This window comes from Myotis myotis, unplaced genomic scaffold (assembly GCF_014108235.1).
Source record: "Myotis myotis isolate mMyoMyo1 unplaced genomic scaffold, mMyoMyo1.p scaffold_m19_p_23, whole genome shotgun sequence".
Taxonomy (NCBI): Eukaryota; Metazoa; Chordata; class Mammalia; order Chiroptera; family Vespertilionidae; genus Myotis; species Myotis myotis.
In genome coordinates, this window is record NW_023416328.1 from 5,560,545 (window position 1) to 5,581,544 (window position 21,000).

At 50.0% G+C, this 21,000-nt stretch overlaps 1 protein-coding gene across 1 annotated transcript in view; it reads left to right on the forward strand.

Annotated features, from left to right (window-relative positions):
• AGBL1 (ATP/GTP binding protein like 1) overlaps positions 1 to 21,000 on the forward strand; it is a 235,866-nt gene that overhangs the window by 99,095 nt on the left and 115,771 nt on the right. The window contains exon 18 of the mRNA XM_036355828.1: positions 10,415 to 10,595. Coding sequence (XP_036211721.1) covers positions 10,415 to 10,595 — 181 coding nt within the window. The remainder of the gene's footprint in view (positions 1 to 10,414; positions 10,596 to 21,000) is intronic.

A 21,000-nucleotide genomic window follows, 5' to 3' on the forward strand; every position in this document is an offset into this window, starting at 1 on the left:
GCTCAACCACTGAGCCATGCCGGTCAGGCCTGATAAGTCTTTTTTTTTTTTTTTTTTTTAATAAGTCTTAATTTTATCCCAAGAGCAGTGGGGGCGGAGGGAATGAGCAGGGATGGAGAGAATGGAAAACACACAGAAAGGTATTTTGGAGGCAGAAAGGACTCTGTTACCCACGTGGGGTAACCCTGGGATGGGGGTGACCTGGTGAGACCCGCCCATATCCATCTCAGGCGGCCGAAAGGACTCCCGGTCACCTCCTCCAGCCACACAGGGCAGTGGCAGGACCTGTTAGGGCCGCCGAAGGGGGAACGCACGAGGCCAGAAGGGATAAAGAATTACTGATGTGCTAGTATTAGGTCATCTGGAGGCCAGATGGGCTGAGCCCCCAAAATAGCGCCAGCACCCAGAGATGGGGAGTCAGAGGTTTTGAAGGACTCCAGGCGGGCCTTTCCTGGGCAGAGAATTCTCCAGGTGCACCCAGATCCTGGGAAGGTCCGGAGGGCAAGGATCATGGTCTTAGCGGGTGGAAAGGTGGTGTCGGCGAAAGGGAATGTCGGTCGTGAAGTGGCCCAAAGGACCGTTCCTAGGGGAGGAGGTAGTGATTCAATTCGGTAGATCAGACCTAACAGGATGCAGAGACCGGCTGGGTATGAGGGCCCCTGTGAGGGGCCCTGTCTTGGGGCAGGGGTGCGGGCCACGGGTACCGGCTCCGGTCACAGGTCCCCGCGGTGGGTTTCAGGAGGCGGGAGGATGCTCTGAGACCAGAGGGCCAGATGCTGAGTCTTTGATCCCCGTGGCAGCTTGGTGTGGACGCAGCTGCAGGCTCTGTGTGCGGACCTCGTCTTCTCACTTTCAGGCGTCAGTGTGTCGCCAGGGCTCCCCGTCGGGCTCTCTGGCGGCCAGACCCACTCCCCACACTCTGCGATCCCACCCCCCACACTCTGCGATCCCACTCCCCACACTCTGTGATCCCACCCCCCACACTCTGCGATCCCACCCCCCACACTCTGCGATCCCACCCCCCACACTCTGCAAGCCCACTCCCCACACTCTGCGATCCCACGCGTCCTGGGAGCGCTCGGCCTGCCCAGGCCGCTTTCTTGCTGCCCAGTCATCCGTGAACCTCCCTCATTCAGAAGGTGAATCCACGTAAATGGCTTCCACAGACAAGGCCGGTTGCCAAGCAACAGGGCATCCGCAGTACCTTGTCGGGTTCGGGAAGTGGAAACCAGCCGGGGTCATTTCTGGGAACAGCCACAGTCGTAATCCCATTTCTCTCTCTCTTTCTTTCTCTCTTTCCTTCCCTCCCTCCCTCTCTCTCTCTCTGTCTCTCTCTCCGTCTCTCTCTTCCTTCCTTCCTTCTCTCTCTCTCTCTCTCTCTTTCTTTCTTCCCTCCTTCCCTCCCTCCCTCCCTTTCTCTCTCTCTCTCTCAATCTCTCTCTCTCTCTCTCTCTCTCTCTCTCTCTCTCTCTCTCTCAGAAGGAAGGAAGGAAGGGAAAGAGAGAAAAGATAGATAAGAGAGATAGAAATAAAAAAAAAAAGAATGAGATTTGTTGTTCTAGTTATTTGTGCATTCATTGGTTGAGTCTTGTATGTGCCCTGGCCCAGGATGAAACCCACAGCCTTGGTGTTTTGGGACGATGCTCTAACCCAGGGGTCCTCAGACTTTTTAAACAGGGGGCCAGTTCACTGTCCCTCCGACCGTTGGAGGGCCGGACTATAGTTTAAAAAAAAACTATGAACAAATTCCTATGCACACTGCACATAGCTTATTTTGAGGTAAAAGAAACAAAACGGGAACAAATACAATATTTGTATTTGCATGTGGCCCGCGGGCCGTAGTTTGAGGACCCCTGGTCTAACCAGCTGAGCCACCAGGCCAGGGCCCCTTTCTCGTTCTTCCTCTCATTTCTCTCCCTTGCTCCCGCCTTCCGTCTCTTACCATCAACCAGCTGCTCAGCCTTAATTTTTTCTTTAAATATATATATTCTCCTTCATGCTTTTTTCTTTTTAATATTTTTATTGATTTCAGAGAGGAAGGGAGAGGGAGCGAGAGATAGAAACATCAGTGATGAGAGAGAATCATGGATGGGCTGCCTCCTGCACGCCCCCTACTGGGAATCGAGCCCGCAACCCGGGCATGTGCCCCGACCGGGAATTGAACCTGGGACCGCCTGGTTCATAGGTCGACGTTCAACCACTGGGCCAGGCCAACAGAGCTTTAAAGCCGCGTAGTGTGGCTAGGATTTGGAAACAGCCCAAGGGCCGATCAGAAGACAAGCAATAAAAAGCTGTGGTAGCTTTACACCAGGGAGTACTACCTAGCTGTAAAAAAAGAAAGAACTCCTACCATTTATTTAAATTAAATTAAATTTTTTTTATTATCAAAACTGGTTTTTTTCAATACAAGATAAATACCATGCTGTGACTAGTGCAGCTTAAGGCCAACAATGACCATAGAGCAAACTGTCGAACAATCACCTGAATGCTAAAGAAAGGAAAGACAGCCCTAGCTGGGTGGCTCAGTGGATAGAGCGTCGGCCTGTGGACTGAAGGGTCCCGGGTTCAATTCCAATGTGGGTTTTGCCGGAGGCAGCTGATCAATAATTCTCTCTCATCATTGATGTTTCTCTCTCTCTCTCTCTCTCCCTTCCTCTCTGAAATCAATAAAAATGTATTTTTTTTTAAAAAAAAGAAAGAAATGACAGAAAGTAAACATTAAAGAAAATTGCAGTTACACACATTTTAATAAAATGGGGCGAGCTTTCTCGTAGAAGCAAATATGGAAGCCTGGTTATCACGGACAAGATATAGGTCATTGGATTACCTGACCTTTTGCACAGAAATCTTATTGGGTGAGGTCACCGTAGACTTTCCTTGGCCTTCTGGTATTAGACAAATTATTTACAAACCATGACTCAGTAACTCATGGATCCTGGAATAGGATACCATATTTTTTTAAAGAATAAATTTTAATTTTTTTATATGTTTGATTGGTTTTTTACAGAGAGGAAGGGAGAGGGATAGAGAGTTAGAAACATCGATGAGAGAGAAACATCGATCAGCTGCCTCCTGCACACTCCCTACAGGGGATGTGCCTGCAACCAAGGTCCATGCCCTTGACCGGAATCGAACCTGGGACCCTTCAGTCCGCTGGCCGAGGCTCTATCCACTGAGCCAAACCGGTGAGGGCAGGATACTGTTGGTTTTTTTTTGTTAAGGTCTTTCCATCAAACATTGCAAAACAACTTTGTACGGCCGCCCAAGGCTCTCCTACCATTTCAGCAGCAGGGAGGGACCTGATGCTACGTGAAATCAGCCGGTCAGAGAAAGACAGGTATCTCATGACCCCACTCACAGGTGGCATCTCACGAACAAAGGAGAAGACCTCCTTTCAGAATCGGCAGGAGGTGGCCTGGCCCCGCCCCCGGTTGGTCTGCAGGTGCCAGCGCCATCCTGAGGCCTCCAGGAGCTGGAGGAAATGAGCTAAGGCTTCCCAGAATCTGGGGAGCATGAATTCCTCCAGGGAGCTGGGGGGCAAAGGAGCCGGTGCCCTGGGTCCCAGAGAGACCCCAGCAGACCCCAGGCAGAGCCGCAAACATCCCTCACTGGGACCCACCGACAGATTCTAGGCCAGGGAGTGGGGGGGTGGGGAGGGGACGGCATGGAGGGAGCAGCAGCATCTGTTGGCAGTTTTCCTGATGCGATTGCCCGCGTCTCCCGAATGGCTGTCACTTCGGAGTCGCAAGTTTTTCAACCCCGGTCCAAGCACGAACACGTGACCGCGCCGTCGACGTTGTGTGTCATGACCGCCCAGATGTGTTCTGCTTTGCTCCCGCCGCCTCTTCCCGTCACAGAACCTCCAGGAAAAGCTCCGTGCCTTTGGGCGCCGACGAGGAGATGCAGATGGATGTGCTCGTATTTAGGCCGAGGCTAAAACTGTCGGCTCAGCCTCTGTCGCGCCTCTTCCTCCGGGAGATCTGGAGATGGCCCCGGAATAGATATCCTGATTTTTCTTTTTCATCTGGGCCTATTATCCAAACCCACTTTCTCACACTGGAGAGAGAGAGAGAGAGAGAGAGAGAGAGAGAGAGAGAGAGAGAGAGAGAGAGAGAGAGAGAGAGACGGGCGCGTACGGGATAAGAAGGTGAGATTGCCCTTTGCAAAGAGAACAGGAGTTTGTGATTTTTCAAAATTGGATTGCTTCGTGAGAAAGAAGGCAATCAATTAGAATGCTTCGGGTGTGGGGGGTTTTTGTGTGTTTTTTTTGGGGGGGGGAGTGACCTTATTTTTTTCATTCATTTCCTCCGTATCTTAACGATATTCCACTGGATTATAATAAACGTTTACCATGAAGTGTGATAAAGGGTTTGAGTTAGAGAGTTGATAGACAGTCTAGGGCAGTGACGGCGAACCTTTTGAGCTCGGCGTGTCAGCATTTTGAAAAACCCTCACTTAACTCTGGTGCCGTGTCACATATAGAAATTTTTTGATATTTGCAACCATAGAAAAACAAAGATTTATATTTTTGATATTTATTTTATATATTTAAATGCCATTTGACAAAGAAAAATCAACCAAAAAAATGAGTTCGCGTGTCACCTCTGACACGCGTGTCATAGGTTCGCCATCACTGGTCTAGGGCCAAGGTGTTTAAAATACTAGTCAGGAACCACAGGAGGCTATTGATCAGATAAAAGTGATGACTCCAAACTGAGATAAGTCGAAAGTTTAAAATAGCCCCACTGATATGGCTCAGTGGTTGAGCGTCAACCTATGAATCAGGAGGTCACGGTTCGATTCCCAGTCAAGGGCACATGCCCGGGTAGTGAGCTCGATCCCCAGTAGGGGGTGTGCAGGAGGCAGGCGATCCATGATTCTCTCTCATCATTGATGTTTCTCTCTCTCTCCCTCTCTAAAATCAATAAAAATACATATTTTTTTCTTTAAAAAAAAAAAGAAAGTGTAAAATACATACAGACCTTCTGATGACTTAACTACTTAAATACGTAGCATATCTCATTAGTCATTTTTGGTATTGATTCCATATCGCAACGGGCCTGTTTTCCTCTTTGTCTTCTGCGGTGTACCACTACTTGCAAATATTTGCCGTTGTGGAAACTGACATATGGTTATTATTTTCTGAATTGGCAAGCATTCTCCATGGGGAGCAGGAGGCCCTAAATAACCTCCAGGCACAGGTGCGTCTCTGTGTTTCCATGTCTTTAAGGAAATGTTATAACTGCACACAAATTGGGATCCTCCCAGCATGCAACTCTCTTGCCTTCCCCCCTCCCCCACTCATCATTATGTCCCAGCTATCTTCTCATTTCAGCAGAAAGAGAACGACGTGCCATTAAAAAAAAAGTATTTATTGATTTTTTAGAGAGAGAGAAAGGGAGAGGGAGAGAGAGACGGAAACATCCTATATAATAAAAGCCTAATATGCTAAGTGTCCGGTCGTCTAGTCGGCTGTTCAACCCATCAAAGTGTAATAAGCTAATGATATGCTAAGGCTGCTCAACCGCTCGCTATGACGTGCACTGACCACGAGAGGGCAGACAGTTGACCGGTTGACCAGTTGCTATGACATCCACTGACCACCAAGGGGCAGATGCTCTGACTGGTAGGTTAGCTTGCTGCTGGGGTCCGGCCGATCGGGTCTGTGTCCCTCCCCAGCCCCAATCATGCACGGGTGGGGTTCCTCAGCCTGGCCTGCACCTTCTCGCAAACCGGGACCCCTCGGGGGATGTCAGAGAGTGGGTTTGGGCCTGATCCTGCAGGCCAGGCCGAGGGACCCCACTGATGCACAAATTCGTGCACCGGGCCTCTAGTCTATTACAAAAGAGCATCATTCATCGGCTGCCTCCTGCACACCCCCTACTGGGGATCAAGGCTACAACCTGGGCACGTGTCCTGACTGCGAATCGAACCGTGACCTCCTGGTTCATAGGCCGATGCTCAACCACCAGCTATGTGCCATCTTTAATGACTGCATAGCATCCTCTGTTCTGTATCATTTCCTTAACTAGGTTCCCGGGGATGCACATTGAAGCCGCTGCCAGCTATTGGCATCGTTATCAATAATGGCCTAATGAGCGCTCCACTGTGCTTTGAGGACGGGCTGACAGATGTCCCTGATCTCGTTGGGTCCTGATTGTCTGTGTGCCTGTCTTCTCACCAGCGGGCTGTTAATTCCCCGAGGGGGAGCCCATTACTTCTCTTGGAATTCCAGGCCTTGCCAAGTGCCAGTGGGAGCTAATGATACATATTGTTGAAAGAAGGAAGGAGCAAATGAATGGATGTTTCTATCGTTGGTACACGATTGTGTGTGATCATACCTTGTCTTCAGTTCTTACTCTGTTTCATTGGCCGTGATCCTGAATCTCTCTCTCCCAGGCATTCTGCTGTCCTTCACTCGTTTATAACCGCTTTTAACAGATCTCATTTCCACAAACATACGTCTAATACGAAGCTTTAAGGATTAGAATGTTTCAAAAAAAAAAAAATATAGGCCTATCTGACGTGGCTCAGAGGTTGAGCATCGACCAATAAGCCAGGAGGTCACGGTTCGATTCCTGGTCAGGGCACATGCCCGGGTTGTGGGCTCCATCCCCAGTGTGGGGCGTGCAGGAGGCAGCCGATCCATGATTCTCTCTCATCATGGATGTTTCTGTCTCTCTCTCCCTCTCCCTTCCTCTCTGAAATCAATAAAAATATATACATATTTTTAAAAAGGAATTAGAATATTGCGAAACCATGACTTCTCCATAGATTTTGGCGGCCTTTTGGGACCTGTTTCATCCATGGCGGAGGGAAAATAACGCCGATCCCTGACGCCTCTTTCTCCTACCCTCGCCAGAGATGACTTATGAAAACCGAAACTGGCCATTACACGGAATGAAACACATGTTGTGTGTGTTGCATACTATTTACAGCTGTTGTCTGTTAGGGGTTCTCTGGGGTACCGTTGGCTGCTACAGCCAAATGGTCCCGTAAGTTTAACTCAGCGCTATGCCCGCAAAATCCTCTTAAATCACACAGAGGAGGAGAGGAAAATCGACGAGACATGGCTCGAATGCCGCTTATATCTTCACGAGAACCCGTGGCTCTCTTCATTCGCACCTTCAGGAGGCTCAGAGCAGCCTGCTGGGTCAGCAGTTCTCAACCTTCTGGCCCTTTCAATACAGTTCCTCATGTTGTGACCCAACCATAACATTATTTTCGTGGCTACTTCATCACTGTCATGTTGCTACTGTGATGAATCGTCATGTAAATATCTGATAGGCAGGATGGTCTTAGGCGACCCCTGTGCAAGGGGCGTTTGACCGCCAAAGGGGTCGCGACCCACAGGTTGAGAACCGCTGTGCTAGGTGGTGGGGCGCATTACAACACAGCAGATGACCCGCCTGACCCTCCAAAGGCAAGTTATGGTTGACGCCGATTTGTAAGGGCAGCCTTGAGCTTATTGACTAACGCACGGGGGTGGCGGGAGGGGGGCGGGCGACGGTCCAAAAAGGAGAGCGGGCTGCGGCGTTGAGAATTTACAGCAGCTTAAGCTATTTTTTTTTTTAATTTCTCCTTGTCGGGCGGAGAGTACTTCCCAGTGTCGCTCAATGGGCTGTAAATGAACCTAGTTCAAAACCCACAGAGCGAGCTGTGGAATTACAGAACTGAAAATAGGCTACTGATCAGCACTGACTCATCAGGCCTCTTTATTCTGCGCAGCCCTTTTGTTGGCGTGCCAATACTGCTCGCTCCGGAAGGCGGAAAAAGGGATTGTGAGCAAACGGGAGAGTGGGGGGCGGGGGGGGGGGGGGGAGCTGACCTTCCGTTAACGTCCACCGTGCCCTTCTCCCCCGCGCCCTGCCCCCGCTGTGCCTACTTAGTAAGTTCAGTTAGCAAATCACGAGTCTTACGTGAAGAACACCCAACGCAATACTCAGTTTCTTGAGAAGGGTGTGTCGCCCATCTCGGGTAGGAAATGGTGGGGCAGGGCCCTGGCTGGTGTGGCTCAGTGGATAGAGCACCGGCCTGCGGACTGTAGGGTCCCAGGTTCAATTCCGACCAAGGGCACAGGCCAGGGTTGTGGGCTCAGTCCCCGGTGGGGGGCGTGCAGGAGGCAGCCGATCAATGATTCTCTCTCCCCATTGATGTTTCTCTCTCTCTCTCTCTCTCTCTCTCTCTCTCTCTCTCTCTCTCTCCCTCTCCCTTCCTCTCTGAAGTCAATAATTTTTGTTGGTTTGTTTTTAAATATATTTTTTATTGATTTTTTACAGAGAGGAAGGGAGAGAGATAGAGAGTTAGAAACATCGATGAGAGAGAAACATCGATCAGCTGCCTCCTGCACATCTCCCACTGGGGATATGCCCGCAACCCAGGTACATGCCCTTGACCGGAATCGAACCTGGGACCTTTCAGTCCGCAGGCCGACGCTCTATCCACTGAGCCAAACCGGTTTTGGCATGTTGGTTTGTTTTTAAAAGAAAGAAAGAAAATGGTGGGCAGGAGCCTGAACTCTGGAGACGTGGCTTGTAAGGTTGTTGTCTATAGCAGCGGGCCCTCCTGCCTCTGATTCAACAAAGGCGCTCTGAGCAAGGATGTCGGGATTATTTCTCAGGAGCATGCTCTTTGGAATGTGTTTTTTCCTGATGAAAAACCATCATAGACTCTTTTTTTTTTTAATTGAAAAAAAAAATCTTACTGGCTTTTTTTGTTTGTTTTTCAAAATTGATTTCAGAGAGAGGGAGACAGAGGTCAAAGCGTCAGTGAGCCCTAGCTGGTTTGGCTCAGTGGACAGAGCGTCGGCCTGCCGACCAAAGGGTCCCAGGTTCGATTCCCCGTCAGGGCACATGCCTGGGTTGCGGGTTTGGTCCCCAGTTGGGGGCGTGTGCAGGAGGCAGCCAATCAATGATTCTCTCTCATCATTGGTGTTTCTATCTCTCTATCCTTCTCCCTTCCTCTCTGGCAAGTGGACATCGCCCGAGGGCTCCCGGGCTGCCAGAGGGATGTCTGACTGCCAGCTTAGGCCCGATCCCCCGAGGAGCGGGCCTAAGCCAGCAGGTGGACATCCCCCGAGGGGTCCCAAACTGCGAGAGGGCACAGGTCAGGCTGAGGGACTCCCCTCCACCCTGAGTGCACAAATTTTTGTGCACTGGGCCTCTAGTATTTTTTTTAAAAAAGCGTCAATGATTCTCTTTGCAAATTGAAGAAACTATTATGAGCCTAAAATTGAGGTGCTTCACTCTGTTGTCAAATCTCTCGAGGATGGGGCTCCGTGTCCAACAGGCAAAAATTCCCAATACACGTTGTGCACATGACTCTTATTTCTACTGAGGAATAACAAGCATCACCTCCCCCACAGACTTTGTAATTGGCAAGGCGGGGAACTGACATGTAGGGAATGGCAAGAATATGACATTTATACCTTTCTGTTTTCTTTTTTTTATCCTCATCCGAGGATATTTTTTCCATTGATTTTTATTTTATTTCAGAGAGAGTGGAAGGGAGGAGGGAGAGAGAGAGAGAAACATTGATATGAGAGAGACACATCAATTGGTTGCCTCCCGCATGGGCACCTACTGGGGCTGGGGATCGAGCCTGCAATTGATGTACGTGCCCTTGACGGGGATTCGAACCCACAACCTTTCAGTCCGAGGGCTGACGCTCTCACCACTGAGGGGAACCAGCCGGGGCCATCCTCCTGTTTTTATAACAACCACAGGAGGTCAATATGATTGTCCCCATTTTACAGATGCTAACATAGCGACAGAGGAATCAGGTCATTTGTCTTCGTGTCACAGCTGGTAGTGACGAAGAGGAGAATCCTTCCCATATCCATGACATCCACTGTGGAGAGTTCTTTTTTTGGTGGTCTTTCTAAATCTGCTTCTTAGCTTCTTCTCATGTCTCGAAGTATGTACATTTTTTTGTGTGTGTTTTTGTTTGTTTTGCTTTGCTTTTAATACATTTTTTTTGATGTCAGAGAGGAAGGGAGAGGGAGAGGGAGATAGAAACATCATGATGAGAGAGAATCATGGATCAGCTGTCTCCTGCACACCCCCTACTGGGAACTGACCCCACAACCTGTGCATGTGCCCTGAGTGGGAATGGAACCCTGACCTCCTGGTTCATAGGTCGACGCTCAACCCCTGAGCCATATGCTGGACAGGCAAAAATATTTACGTTTTTCATAACAGCCTTGAGCTTTGACTTACATCCGCTCTCGAGTCTCGCCGGCCCTAGAAGCAGGTGGAAGAGGATAGATGCGGGTCAGATGTGTGTTAGAGACAATGGACCTAGTTCGGACGTCACGATGGTCCAGGGTAACCTCTAGGGGGCCGATGGGGACGTCTTGATGGAAGTGGGAAGCGTATCGAGGTTCAGTTTGCCTTCGTCTGTTTTTTTCCGACAGGGCAGCGTCCGTACCAGGTGATCACGGCCCGCGTCCACCCGGGAGAAAGCAACGCCAGTTGGGTGATGAAGGGGGCCTTGGAGTTCCTGGTCAGCAGTGACCCCGGGGCCCGGCTCCTGAGGGAAAACTTCATCTTCAAGGTCATCCCCATGCTCAACCCTGATGGGGTCGTCAATGGCAAGTACGTGGGGCGCTGGCCCCACCGCCCTCACGCTGACGTTGCCATAGTAACGCATTTGTGGGTTCATCCGGTGTGGGGCGTGATCGGAGGAGGCCTGGCAGGCATACCTTCTCCCGGGCTTTTAGTGCTTGGAACAAAACACTATCTATTCTTCACTGATGCGGTCTCATCGTTTTTTATTTTTTTAATTTATTTTTAAATATATAGTCATTGATTTCAGAGAGGAAGGGAAAGAGAAAGATAGACACGTCAATGATGAGAGAGAATCATGGATCGGCTGCCTCCTGCACGCCCCCAACTGGGGATCGAGCCTGCAACCCGGGCCTGTGCCCTGACCGGGAATGGAAACGAGACCTCCTGGTTCCTAGGTTGACGCTCAACCACTGAGCCACACCGGTCGGGCCGTCTCAGAGCTTTTTAAATAGAAAGGTCTATTGCTCCATAGGCAGTTCATGCCAGAGGGGTCCTTAGACAGCATTCCGTTCCACACTTTTCTATTAAAAAGGAGAAAGCCGGTGCCCAGGGTAATCCAGTGACTTGCCCAGGTGCATGGTGGGTGAGTGGCAGAGCCCGGGCTAGCACTGTGGTTTCTGCACGGGTCAGCCAGTGCTTTCCTTGACGCCCTTAACCTTTATTGCAGAGGAATCTTGATTCTCAGTTGCATTGGATGGCAGTTTGGATGCAGCTCGAGGAAGGGTGTCGCCTTATCTAAACGGGGATGGCCGAAGGGGTGAACAATGGCCGTGGAGTGGTTGGGAGTGAAGTGACTGAGAAACAGCTGGAGGAGAGACCTGTGTAGGGTTTCTCCTGTCAGGGCGCCACCTGCCTTCAGAGAGGGCGGCGGGGACGATGACCCCAGTGTCTCTGAGGCCTGTCGGAAGAGGGTCCCCATTTTATTTTTTTAAATATATTTTTATTGATTTCAGAGAGGAAGGGAGAGGGAGAGAGAAACATCCACGATGAGAGAGAATCGTGGATCGGCTGCCTCCTGCACGCCCCCTACTGGGGATCGAGCTCACAACCCCCGCATGTGCCCTGACCGGGAATCGAACCGTGACCTCCTGGTTCCTATGTCGATGCTCAACCGCTGAGCCACACCGGCCGGGCTGACGGAGGTCTTTGGTTGGAAGGCTGGTGTGGCCTCAGTCCCTGAGCTTCCTCCTGGCTCGGCCACATGCCTCAGGCTCCCCCATGCACGCAGGCCAGCCTCTTCTCAGTGACAGTGCCGTTCATCATCACCGCCTGCTGTTAATTATGATTAAAATGACCCTATTTACGTAGAGAGCATCTTTCATCGCAGCGCCCAGGAGCCGCCCAGGTCCCTCGGGTCACCCACACCATTTTGGCCGAGAGGGACTTGGAAATCCTAGCGTTCCGTTACGGAGAGGGGAACCCACAGGGAATGGCCACATCATCACCCAGAGGTCTGAGACTCCCGGGAGCGTGTAACATCTCCCAACTGAAGGGCTTCAAAGTCTCAGCTGCCTGGCTGGTGTGGCTCAGTGGTTGAGCATCGACCTATGAATCAGGAGGTCAGGGCACATGCCCAGGTTGCAGGCTCGATCCCCAGTAGGGGGCGTACAGGAGGCAGCCGATCCATGATTCTCTCATCATTGATATGTCTCTCCCTCTCTCCCTTCCTCTCTGAAATCAATAAGTATGTGTGTGTGTGTGTGTGTGTGTGTATATGTATATATATGTGTGTGTGTGTGTATATATATATACACACACACACACATATATGTATGTATATATTTAAAGGAAACTTATTGGCTCTGGGAACTCATCAGGTCCTGCTGCTAAATCGTTTGCATAGTGTTAAACCATGTCTGGGGCTCGGCCAGGAGTTCTGGGAGCTCGACCCAAGGGCTTCCTTGCTCTCCGGCCGTTGCTGCCACAACCGCACACACCAAGCGTCCGGTGCGTGCCTGCTCCATTCGCCTCCCTCCGACATCGCCACTCCGCATAAACACGACTATTTATTATTCCTAAATTTAGGGTGATTAATTCCATCAGCATAAACCTAATTTATGCCGTCATAAACAGCGACGAGGATAAATGCTGCCAAACGCTAATCCCAGCTCTTGCCAACTCACTGTGCCTGCAGTGGCTGGGCTCGCCCACCGCCCCCCCCCCGCCCCCCACCCCCCACAGACACTTCCTTCCCAGAAGCATTAAATTAAAACCGATTCAATGTTGCAGGATCATTGATCAAGTAGAGGCTGAGGCCCTCGGGGGAAATGGCTGTCGTTCGGTTAAATGCTTTGTTCTCTCATTGGCCGCGCGACGTCTGGTATCTGGTCTCTCCATGCCTTCCCCTCCAGGAGGAAGAAATGGGCTGCAGGCGGGAGGAGAGGGAGACGGGTATCTATTCTTTCTCAGTTTCCCATTCAACATCTCTTTAAAAAATAGTTTTATTGATTTCAGAGAGGAAGGGAGAAGGAGAGAGAGAGAGACATCCATGATGAGAAAGGATCATGGATCAGCTGCCTCCTGCACGTTCCCTACTGGGGGATGGAGCCCGCAACCTGGGCATGCGCCCTGACCGGGAATCGAACCGTGACCTCCTGGTTCATGGGATGACGCTCAACCACTGAGCCACACCAGCTGGCCATATTGTTCCATATATTTATGCATTCATTGGTTAATTCTTTTTTAAAATATATATATATATCTTTATTGATTTCAGAGAAGAAGGGAGAGGGGGAGAGAGAGAGAAACATCCATGATGAGAGAGGATCATGGGTCGGCTGCCTCCTGCACGCCCCCTACTGGGGATGGAGCCCGCAACCCGGGCCTGTGCCCTGACCAGGAATCGAACCGTGACCTCCTGGTTCGTAGGATGACGCTCAACCCCTGAGCCACGCCGGCCGGGCTGGACATCTCTCTTTTCAGTGTCCTCACTCCCAGCACTTCCTTTCAATGGACCCTTCCATGTCCTTCCAGACGTGTTTTTTTGTGTTTTCTTTTTGTTTCTGTTGTTATTGGCTTTCCATTTGTGACACAGAGAGAGAGCCCTGCCCGCTGCTGTTGGTGCCGTGGCAAGGCCTGGCTGCCTTTCTCAGGACGCACTGTTCCCTGCTGTGCCCAGCGCTTTTGTTTTCGCCTGAGGATCTCGCGCCAGGCGCGCCGAAGTTCCAAGCTTCGGTCCGAATGAGCCTCTTTCTGGCCGTGCGGCTTTGGGCAAGTGACTCACCCTCTCCACTTTCGGTTTTTTTTTTGTCTTTTGTTTTTTTGGCAACATATGAAGGGGCTGGTGAGCCCTAACCACTGCCCCTCTGCCAACTAGTCCCCTGACCCAGTACTCTTGTACTTTGAAAATGCTCTGCACTGTGAGCAAGTCTCAAAGTAGGGGTTCCTCGCAATGCTTTCTGGGGGAGTTCAGTGATTCTTTGTGCAAGCCATGCAGGCCTGACCGTCCCCTTCCTGCTTCTGCTTCTCAGTTTTGCAAAGCAACCCAGGGTAAGGTGTGGCAGCGGGATAGAAATTCTACAGAGGGAGGGACACACTCGAAGGTCAGGAAGGCTCCTTTATATGTAGGATTATATTTGCTATATCCTATATAATAAGAGTCTAATAGGCTAAGTGTCCGGTCGTCTGATCGGCCATTTAACCAATCAATGCGTACTATGCTAATGATATGCTAAGGCTGCTCAACCGCTCGCTATGACATGCACTGACCACCAGGGGGCAGACACTCCGACTGGTAGGTTAGCATGCTGCTGGGGTCCGGCTGATGGGGACTGAACGAGACAGGCTGGACATGCCCTGGAGCCCTCCCATGGTCCCTCCCTGGCTGGCCAACCTCCCGCATCCCTCCCTGACTGCGATCATGCACCGTTGGGTCCCTCGGCCTGGCCTGTGCCCTCTCACAATCCGGGCAGAGGACCCCCCACACCCACACCCCAAGTGCACGAATTTCGTGCACCGGGCCTCTAGTATTATCATATAACTGAAATACAGCTTACCTTACATACCACAGGATAGTACTTCTATCTATACTGATCTTACTAAAGCTTTGGTTGCCCTCGGGACTGTGATTTAAAAATTATGGAATGGGTATAGGATTGAAAAGATTATATAAAATGTACAGCGGGAGAGAAAACTTGGAACTGCAGGAGTTCAGCGGATGCCTCTGTCCCTCCTCACTCACTCACATGTACTGTTTAAAAGGATTTTGTCGTCCCGTTGGAATGAACAGAAACCTCGCTTCTCGTCTTTTAGAAGCCAGCCTGTAACCAGCTTCAGGGGTCTCCAAGGGCATTTTGGGGACTACGGGGGGCAGGGGGGGGGGGCGGGAGGAGAGTCTGTAATGAGCAGTTCCCATGGTTGGTAGAGATTGTCTTCCTAGCCTAGGGACTGCCTCCCTGGTGTGCCCGGCCTGCATCACCCACAGAAGCTAGGGTTCTTTGGAAAGTGCGCCCCTCCAGGAACCAGAAGGAACTGCGCCTCCAGGCTGGGCCCTGAGGAATTGCCTGGGACTCTTATGTTCTCTATTTCTGGACCCTCCTGCTCAGCAGGGCAGAGTTTAGAAATAGGAAAATCGAAGAAAAGCTCCATAGACACCTTGGTGATGTGGATCCACCTTCCCCATCCCGACTTCCAGGCCGCCTTTTCCTTACTTATTTATCTCTCGGAGTCATCGAGCTCTTTTGAGTTATTAGCCGTATTCCCTCCCTGCCCTGCTTCCTGCTTGCTCCTATACATCTTCACTCTGCAGGATACACTTTCTCTTCTATTTACAGCTTCTCCCTGCTCCCCACCCCTCCCCGTGGCCCAATAACGGCCAAGGAGATAAATAAGAAACATAACTCTTTTGGGCTATTATTATTTTTTTGTTTGTTTGTTTCTTCCTCGGCACAGCAACATATATAACAACAAGCAAACAAATCTTATTACTGAAGTAATCACAATAAATAAAAAAAATAACCGAGAGTGGAGCTTAAGGAAGGGGGTATGTCAGGGGAGTGATTGCAAGAGGATTTTTAAAATTTAATTTACCGGCGGCGGCCGCGCTGCTCTGTGGATGCCTCGCTGAGGAGATGGTGTCTAATTAGAGAGGGCTGTTATGGCTCTTTGAGCACACCCACCCCTAGGCTGCCTTATGCTTTGGGTCTTTAAAGGGGAAATTTGGCCCACGGAATCCTTTGAGAAATTTCCCTGTCACAGCCCTGAGCATGCTGCATCGTGCCATCATCAGACTTGGAAACTGCAAAGAAGGACTTGGTATCCTTTCCTCTGACGGCAGATAATCTCCCCCTGAACCACAGAGCAGATGGGGAGTCACCCCGTCACTTGTGAGCCTCCACGGACAGGTCACAGCGCAGTCCTTGGGAAAACAGGCTGGGAGCCACCGAGTCTTAGCATTCGAGCGTTTTTCCCTTTCGCCGTCTAATTCTGTCTGACATTGGTTTATATCTATTCGCTCTCGTGGGGTCTCTGATGGGAGTGGGGAACAGTTGGCTTTCTTTATTAATGACTAGTAGCCCTGCGCACGAATCCCTGCGCAAGTAGCTCGCTGCTGCTTACCTCCGCTGGCAGCTCTCCCTGGCTCATGTAGCTCTCCACCCACTGCCCCCACCCTCCTGTAGCTCTCCACCACTTGTAGATTGGTCGTGATGTTACGGTGTAAGGGGTAATTAGCATATTCCTCTCTTATTATATAGGATGACTGTTATTTTGTTTATCATATAGCCGTCTTACCAAGTCCTTTTGCTATTCGAGTCACTTCTCTGAGTTAAATCATGTGTGGTCTGTGTCTAGTTCCATCATGCGGTATTTTTTTTTTTAGATGTTTTAAATTTTTCAAATATATTTTTATTGATCTCAGAGCAGAGAGGAGAGGGAGAAAGAGAGAAACATCAATGATGAAAGAGACTCATCCATTGGCTGTCTCCTGCACGCCCCACTCTGGGGATCGAGCCCACAACCCCGGTCATGGGCCCTTGACCTGGAATAGAATTGTGACCTCCTGGTTCATAGGTTGATGCTCAACCATTGAGCTATACCGGCTTGGTGAGGGGGAGCGTGTCACATTGTTTTGAGGTACAAGCCCAGATAATCCTAACATGATGTCAGGAGATTTGATGCTGGCTAAACGAAGGTCCTTTATTTTTATTTTTTTAAATATATTTTATTGATTTTTTTACAGAGAGGAAGGGAGAGGGATAGAGAGTTAGAAACATTGATGAGAGAGAAACATTGATCAGCTGCCTCTTGCATACTCCCTACTGGGGATGTGCCCGCAACCAAGGTACATGCCCTTGACCGGAATCGAACCTGGGACCTTGGAGTCAGCAGGCTGACGCTCTATCCACTGAGCCAAACCGGTCACGGCTAAGGTCTTTTTCTAAGTGCTGTGAAAAAGCACTTCCTGTCCGAAGGCCGGGCGGTACTCCTCTATGTCAGGGCGAAGGATTCGGACGTCCCTGTGTCCTAACGCAGCTGGGCCTCCTTCCAGGAGCCAGCAGCTCATTAACGCCCCTCATTTGTAGCTGTAATTCTGGAGATGGGGACAGCAGGACTCTCTTCAACTGTAATCAAGGCCATTGAAATCCATCTGATCTAATGTGGAGACGGCTTTTTTTTTTTTTCTTTTTCGGAAAATGTAATTCAACAGCGAGCCATTAATCTGGCCATCCTGACACTGAGTTATTGGAATGTTCTAACTCAGTGGATTTGGCCACTGGCAGGCTGGGTGTCTGAAGCACGCCACGTGATAAATACCCGCTGGAAAACAACTCTATTTTCCGAGGTTAGATCATTGAAATGCATTGCATGGCATTAAATAGATTATGTATCCGGGGAGGGTGCTCAGAGTGACTTGGTTCAAGGCAGTATTTCATTGCACAGATGAAGATAGGAGCGTGGAGAGTGGGTGTCACTTGTCCATGGCGTTGCCCGGCTCCCAGCAGAGAGAAGGGGATGAGACGATTGGCTCTCCCAGCTGCTGGGTGCACGTTCTCTTGGACCAACCTTTCCTCCCTCCTGGATGAGCCTGCAGAGGAAGGCCATTTCTGCGACTTGGCCGTGGGGCCGTGGGATCTGGGGGGAACTCAGCATTTAGTCCAGCTTCCTGTCCTGAGCTCGATATTTCTCGATGGCATCCCAGCCATTGTAGCCAAACGGCCTTGGCTTTAGAGCGGGAGTGGGGAACCTTGTTTCTGCCAAGGGCCATTGGAGATATATATATGTTTTAAATATATTTTTATTGATTTCAGAGAGGAAGGGAGAGGCAGAGAGAGAGAGAGAGAGAGAGAGAGAGAGAGAGAGAGAGAGAGACCCATGATGAGAGAGAATCATTGATCGGCTCCCTCCTGCACATGCCCCACTGGGAATCGAGCCCGCAACCTGGGCATGTGACCTGATCGGGAATTGAACTGCAACCTCCTGCAACCACTGAGCCATGCTGGCTGGCCCATGGGATATTTATAACATCATTCACGGGCCATGCAACATTATCAGCTTAAAATACGTATAGTCTGCTCTATTTGCTCAGACATTTAATTAACTCACCCCTAATGCCTGGGGGTGGGGGGGGTTGGGAGCCTTAACCAAGTATGTGCCCTTGACAGGAATTGAACCCAGGACCCTTTGGTCCACAGGCCAACGCTCTATCCATTGAGCCACACCAGCCAGGGCAGGAATCTTTCACACAGGAAGAGGAAAAAGAGGACCAGATCGCAGAGTGAACCAATAAAAAAAGGTTACATTTTATAAGGGCGATGACAAATGCACTAGACCTTTGTGTAATGTCCCTGAGCAAGAAACAGACATCGCCCAGGGATGGATATGAGTGCCTTTCATACGATATTTTGGTACGTACCAGGTGTCATTAATTAGGCAATATTTCTAGGAGTGCAAAACGAGGACATCCCTAGAGTCCTAAGTGACATTTCCAGCTTTACGCCGCCATTTAGCGTCTTTTTGTGTTGTTTTATTTCTTTCCGTCTGAATTAAGTATGCCTAAAAAATGCTCTGCAAATTTTGTGCATGGCCTTTTATATATATATATATATATATATATATATATATATATATATATATATATATATATATATTTCAGAGAGGAAGGGAGAGGGAGAGAGAGAGAGAAACATCAATGATGAGAGAGAATCATGGACGGGCTGCCTCCTGCATGCCCCACACTGGGGATCGAGCCCGCAACCCAGGCATGTACCCCAACTGGGAATCGAACCGTGACCTCCTGGTTCATAGGTCCACGCTCAACCGCCGAGCCACACTAGTTGGGCTATGCATGGTTTTAAAAACACACCTACTAGCATTTCACAAGAGTGACCATCTATATGATTTTGACAATTTCTACCAGTTTCCATGGTACGATCCCAGCTTCTACCTGGCTTCCCAGAGCCATTATTCAGTAGCAGACACGTTTGTTGTGAAAGGTGTGAGTGATACCGTATGCGGCCCCCTAAATGGAATGAACAGAGTCACAGCGATGACCAGTGGTTCTCAATCTTCTGGCCCTTTAAATACAGTTTCTCCTGTGGGGACACCCAACCATAAAATTATTTTCGTAGCTACTTCATCACTGTCATGTTGCTACTGTGATGAATCGTCATGTAAATATCTGATAGGCAGGATGGTCTTAGGCGACCCCTGTGAAAGGGTCGTTCGACCGCCACAGGGGTCGCGACCCACAGGTTGAGAACCGCTGGATTAGACGTTAACTTTGGCGTTGGCCGTGTCTGCAACTGACCGACTTGCTTCCCAGCTGTGGCTTCCCCCCGCAATCGAAACCCAGGCTCCCAAACTCTTCTCGGACCCGAATGTGCCGCGAACCATCATCGCAGTCGGCAAGGCCTACAGACAAAGACCTTCTCGCCCCTCCTCTCTTCTTCTTGACCTTGTCCAGAGACGTCAACGCACAAAAGAGGAGGAATCCTCCAGGGTGCCCCGAGTTCTGTGTGGAGAAGATGAAACTGGGATTCAGGGGGAGTGTGTTGCTTGGAGCCAACCAGTGGGGCATTCCCTGGACCAGCCAGCTTTTCAGTTCTACCGACCCCCTCATCCCGCTCCCCCCCCCCCCAAAAAAAAGGTCTTAAATAAGCTCATTGCAAGGGAGGGATCTGAGACTGAGCCAACGGGGAGGTAGAATTTTACGCAAATCCATGGAAAACTCCGGACACCTGGAACGTTGATCAAGGAGAGCGTTGGGTAGGAAGCCGATAAAAGGAAGAGGAGGACAAAGAGGGGACTCCTGGCATTCTTGGGAGCCAGCGACAGGCTCTTGGCCCGGGGAGCCGTGCCTGTCCCAGCACAGTTAGGTGCCCAGAATACGGGGAAATATGTGAGAGAGGAATTCTCCGGGAAACGTCGGAAGCCAAGCAAATCAAAATTCTCTGTTTCCCTTCTCGTCTGTTTTCTGTACACACCAAAATTCTTTAACCGCTGCAGTTAGAAATCATCTATGTCTTACTGTCCTGTTCAGAGATACGATCCAGTAGTAGATATACCTTGTGTTTTATTTTTTATTGATTTCAGAGAGGAAGGGAGAAGGAGAGAGAGATAGAAACATCAGTGAGGAGAGGGAATCATTGAGGGCCTTCTGCACGCCCCACACTGGGAATTGAGCCCGCAACCCGGGCATGTGCCCTGACCGGGAATCAAACCCTGACCTCCTGGTTCATAGGTCGATGCTTAACCGCTGAGCCACGCTGGCAGGGCAAAGGCCCTTTTCTAAAAGCAAAGGGCTGCATGAAGTCCTTTCTTGCCTTGAGATTAAATAATTTGGGCCCATTTGGAGACTCATGTTCTCAGCTCTCACTGAAATAAAATAAAATAATTGAGCCCAGCTGGTGTGGCTCAGCGGTTGAGCATCGACCTATGAACCAGGAGGTCACGGTTTGATTCCTGGTCAGGGCACCTGCTCAGGTTGGGGGCTCGATCCCCAGAGTGGGGTGTGCAGGAGGCAGCCCGTCAACGATTCTCTCTCTCTCTTTCTTTCTCTCTCTCTGCCTCTCCTTTCCTCTCTGAAATCAATAGAAACATATTTAAAAAAAATAAAAATATAAAACCCCACCTTTGCAACACAGATGTGACGAACAGGAAAGAATCAGAAAGCGGTGATTTTTCTTTGAAAGTAGGAGTTTTTTAAAAACGCGTTGAGCATAATAGAGTGTCAGCCGCACTATCACCCTGGAAATTATAGCCCTGGCCCAGCAGACTGGCCGCGTAAATCTGACAGCTAGGACCACAGCCACGCGTTGAGCAAACGCTGCCGGGATCATCACTTCAATTCATCTCCCAGGAATCGACAGAAAAGGTCTCTTGTCCCAGGTACTCAGGGCCCTATAATTTCCAGCTCCGTTCTCCCCATCGTGCGTGACGACAACCTTGAACCGTGTCTCTATCTGTCACCGTCTTCCAGGCAGATGAATTCCTC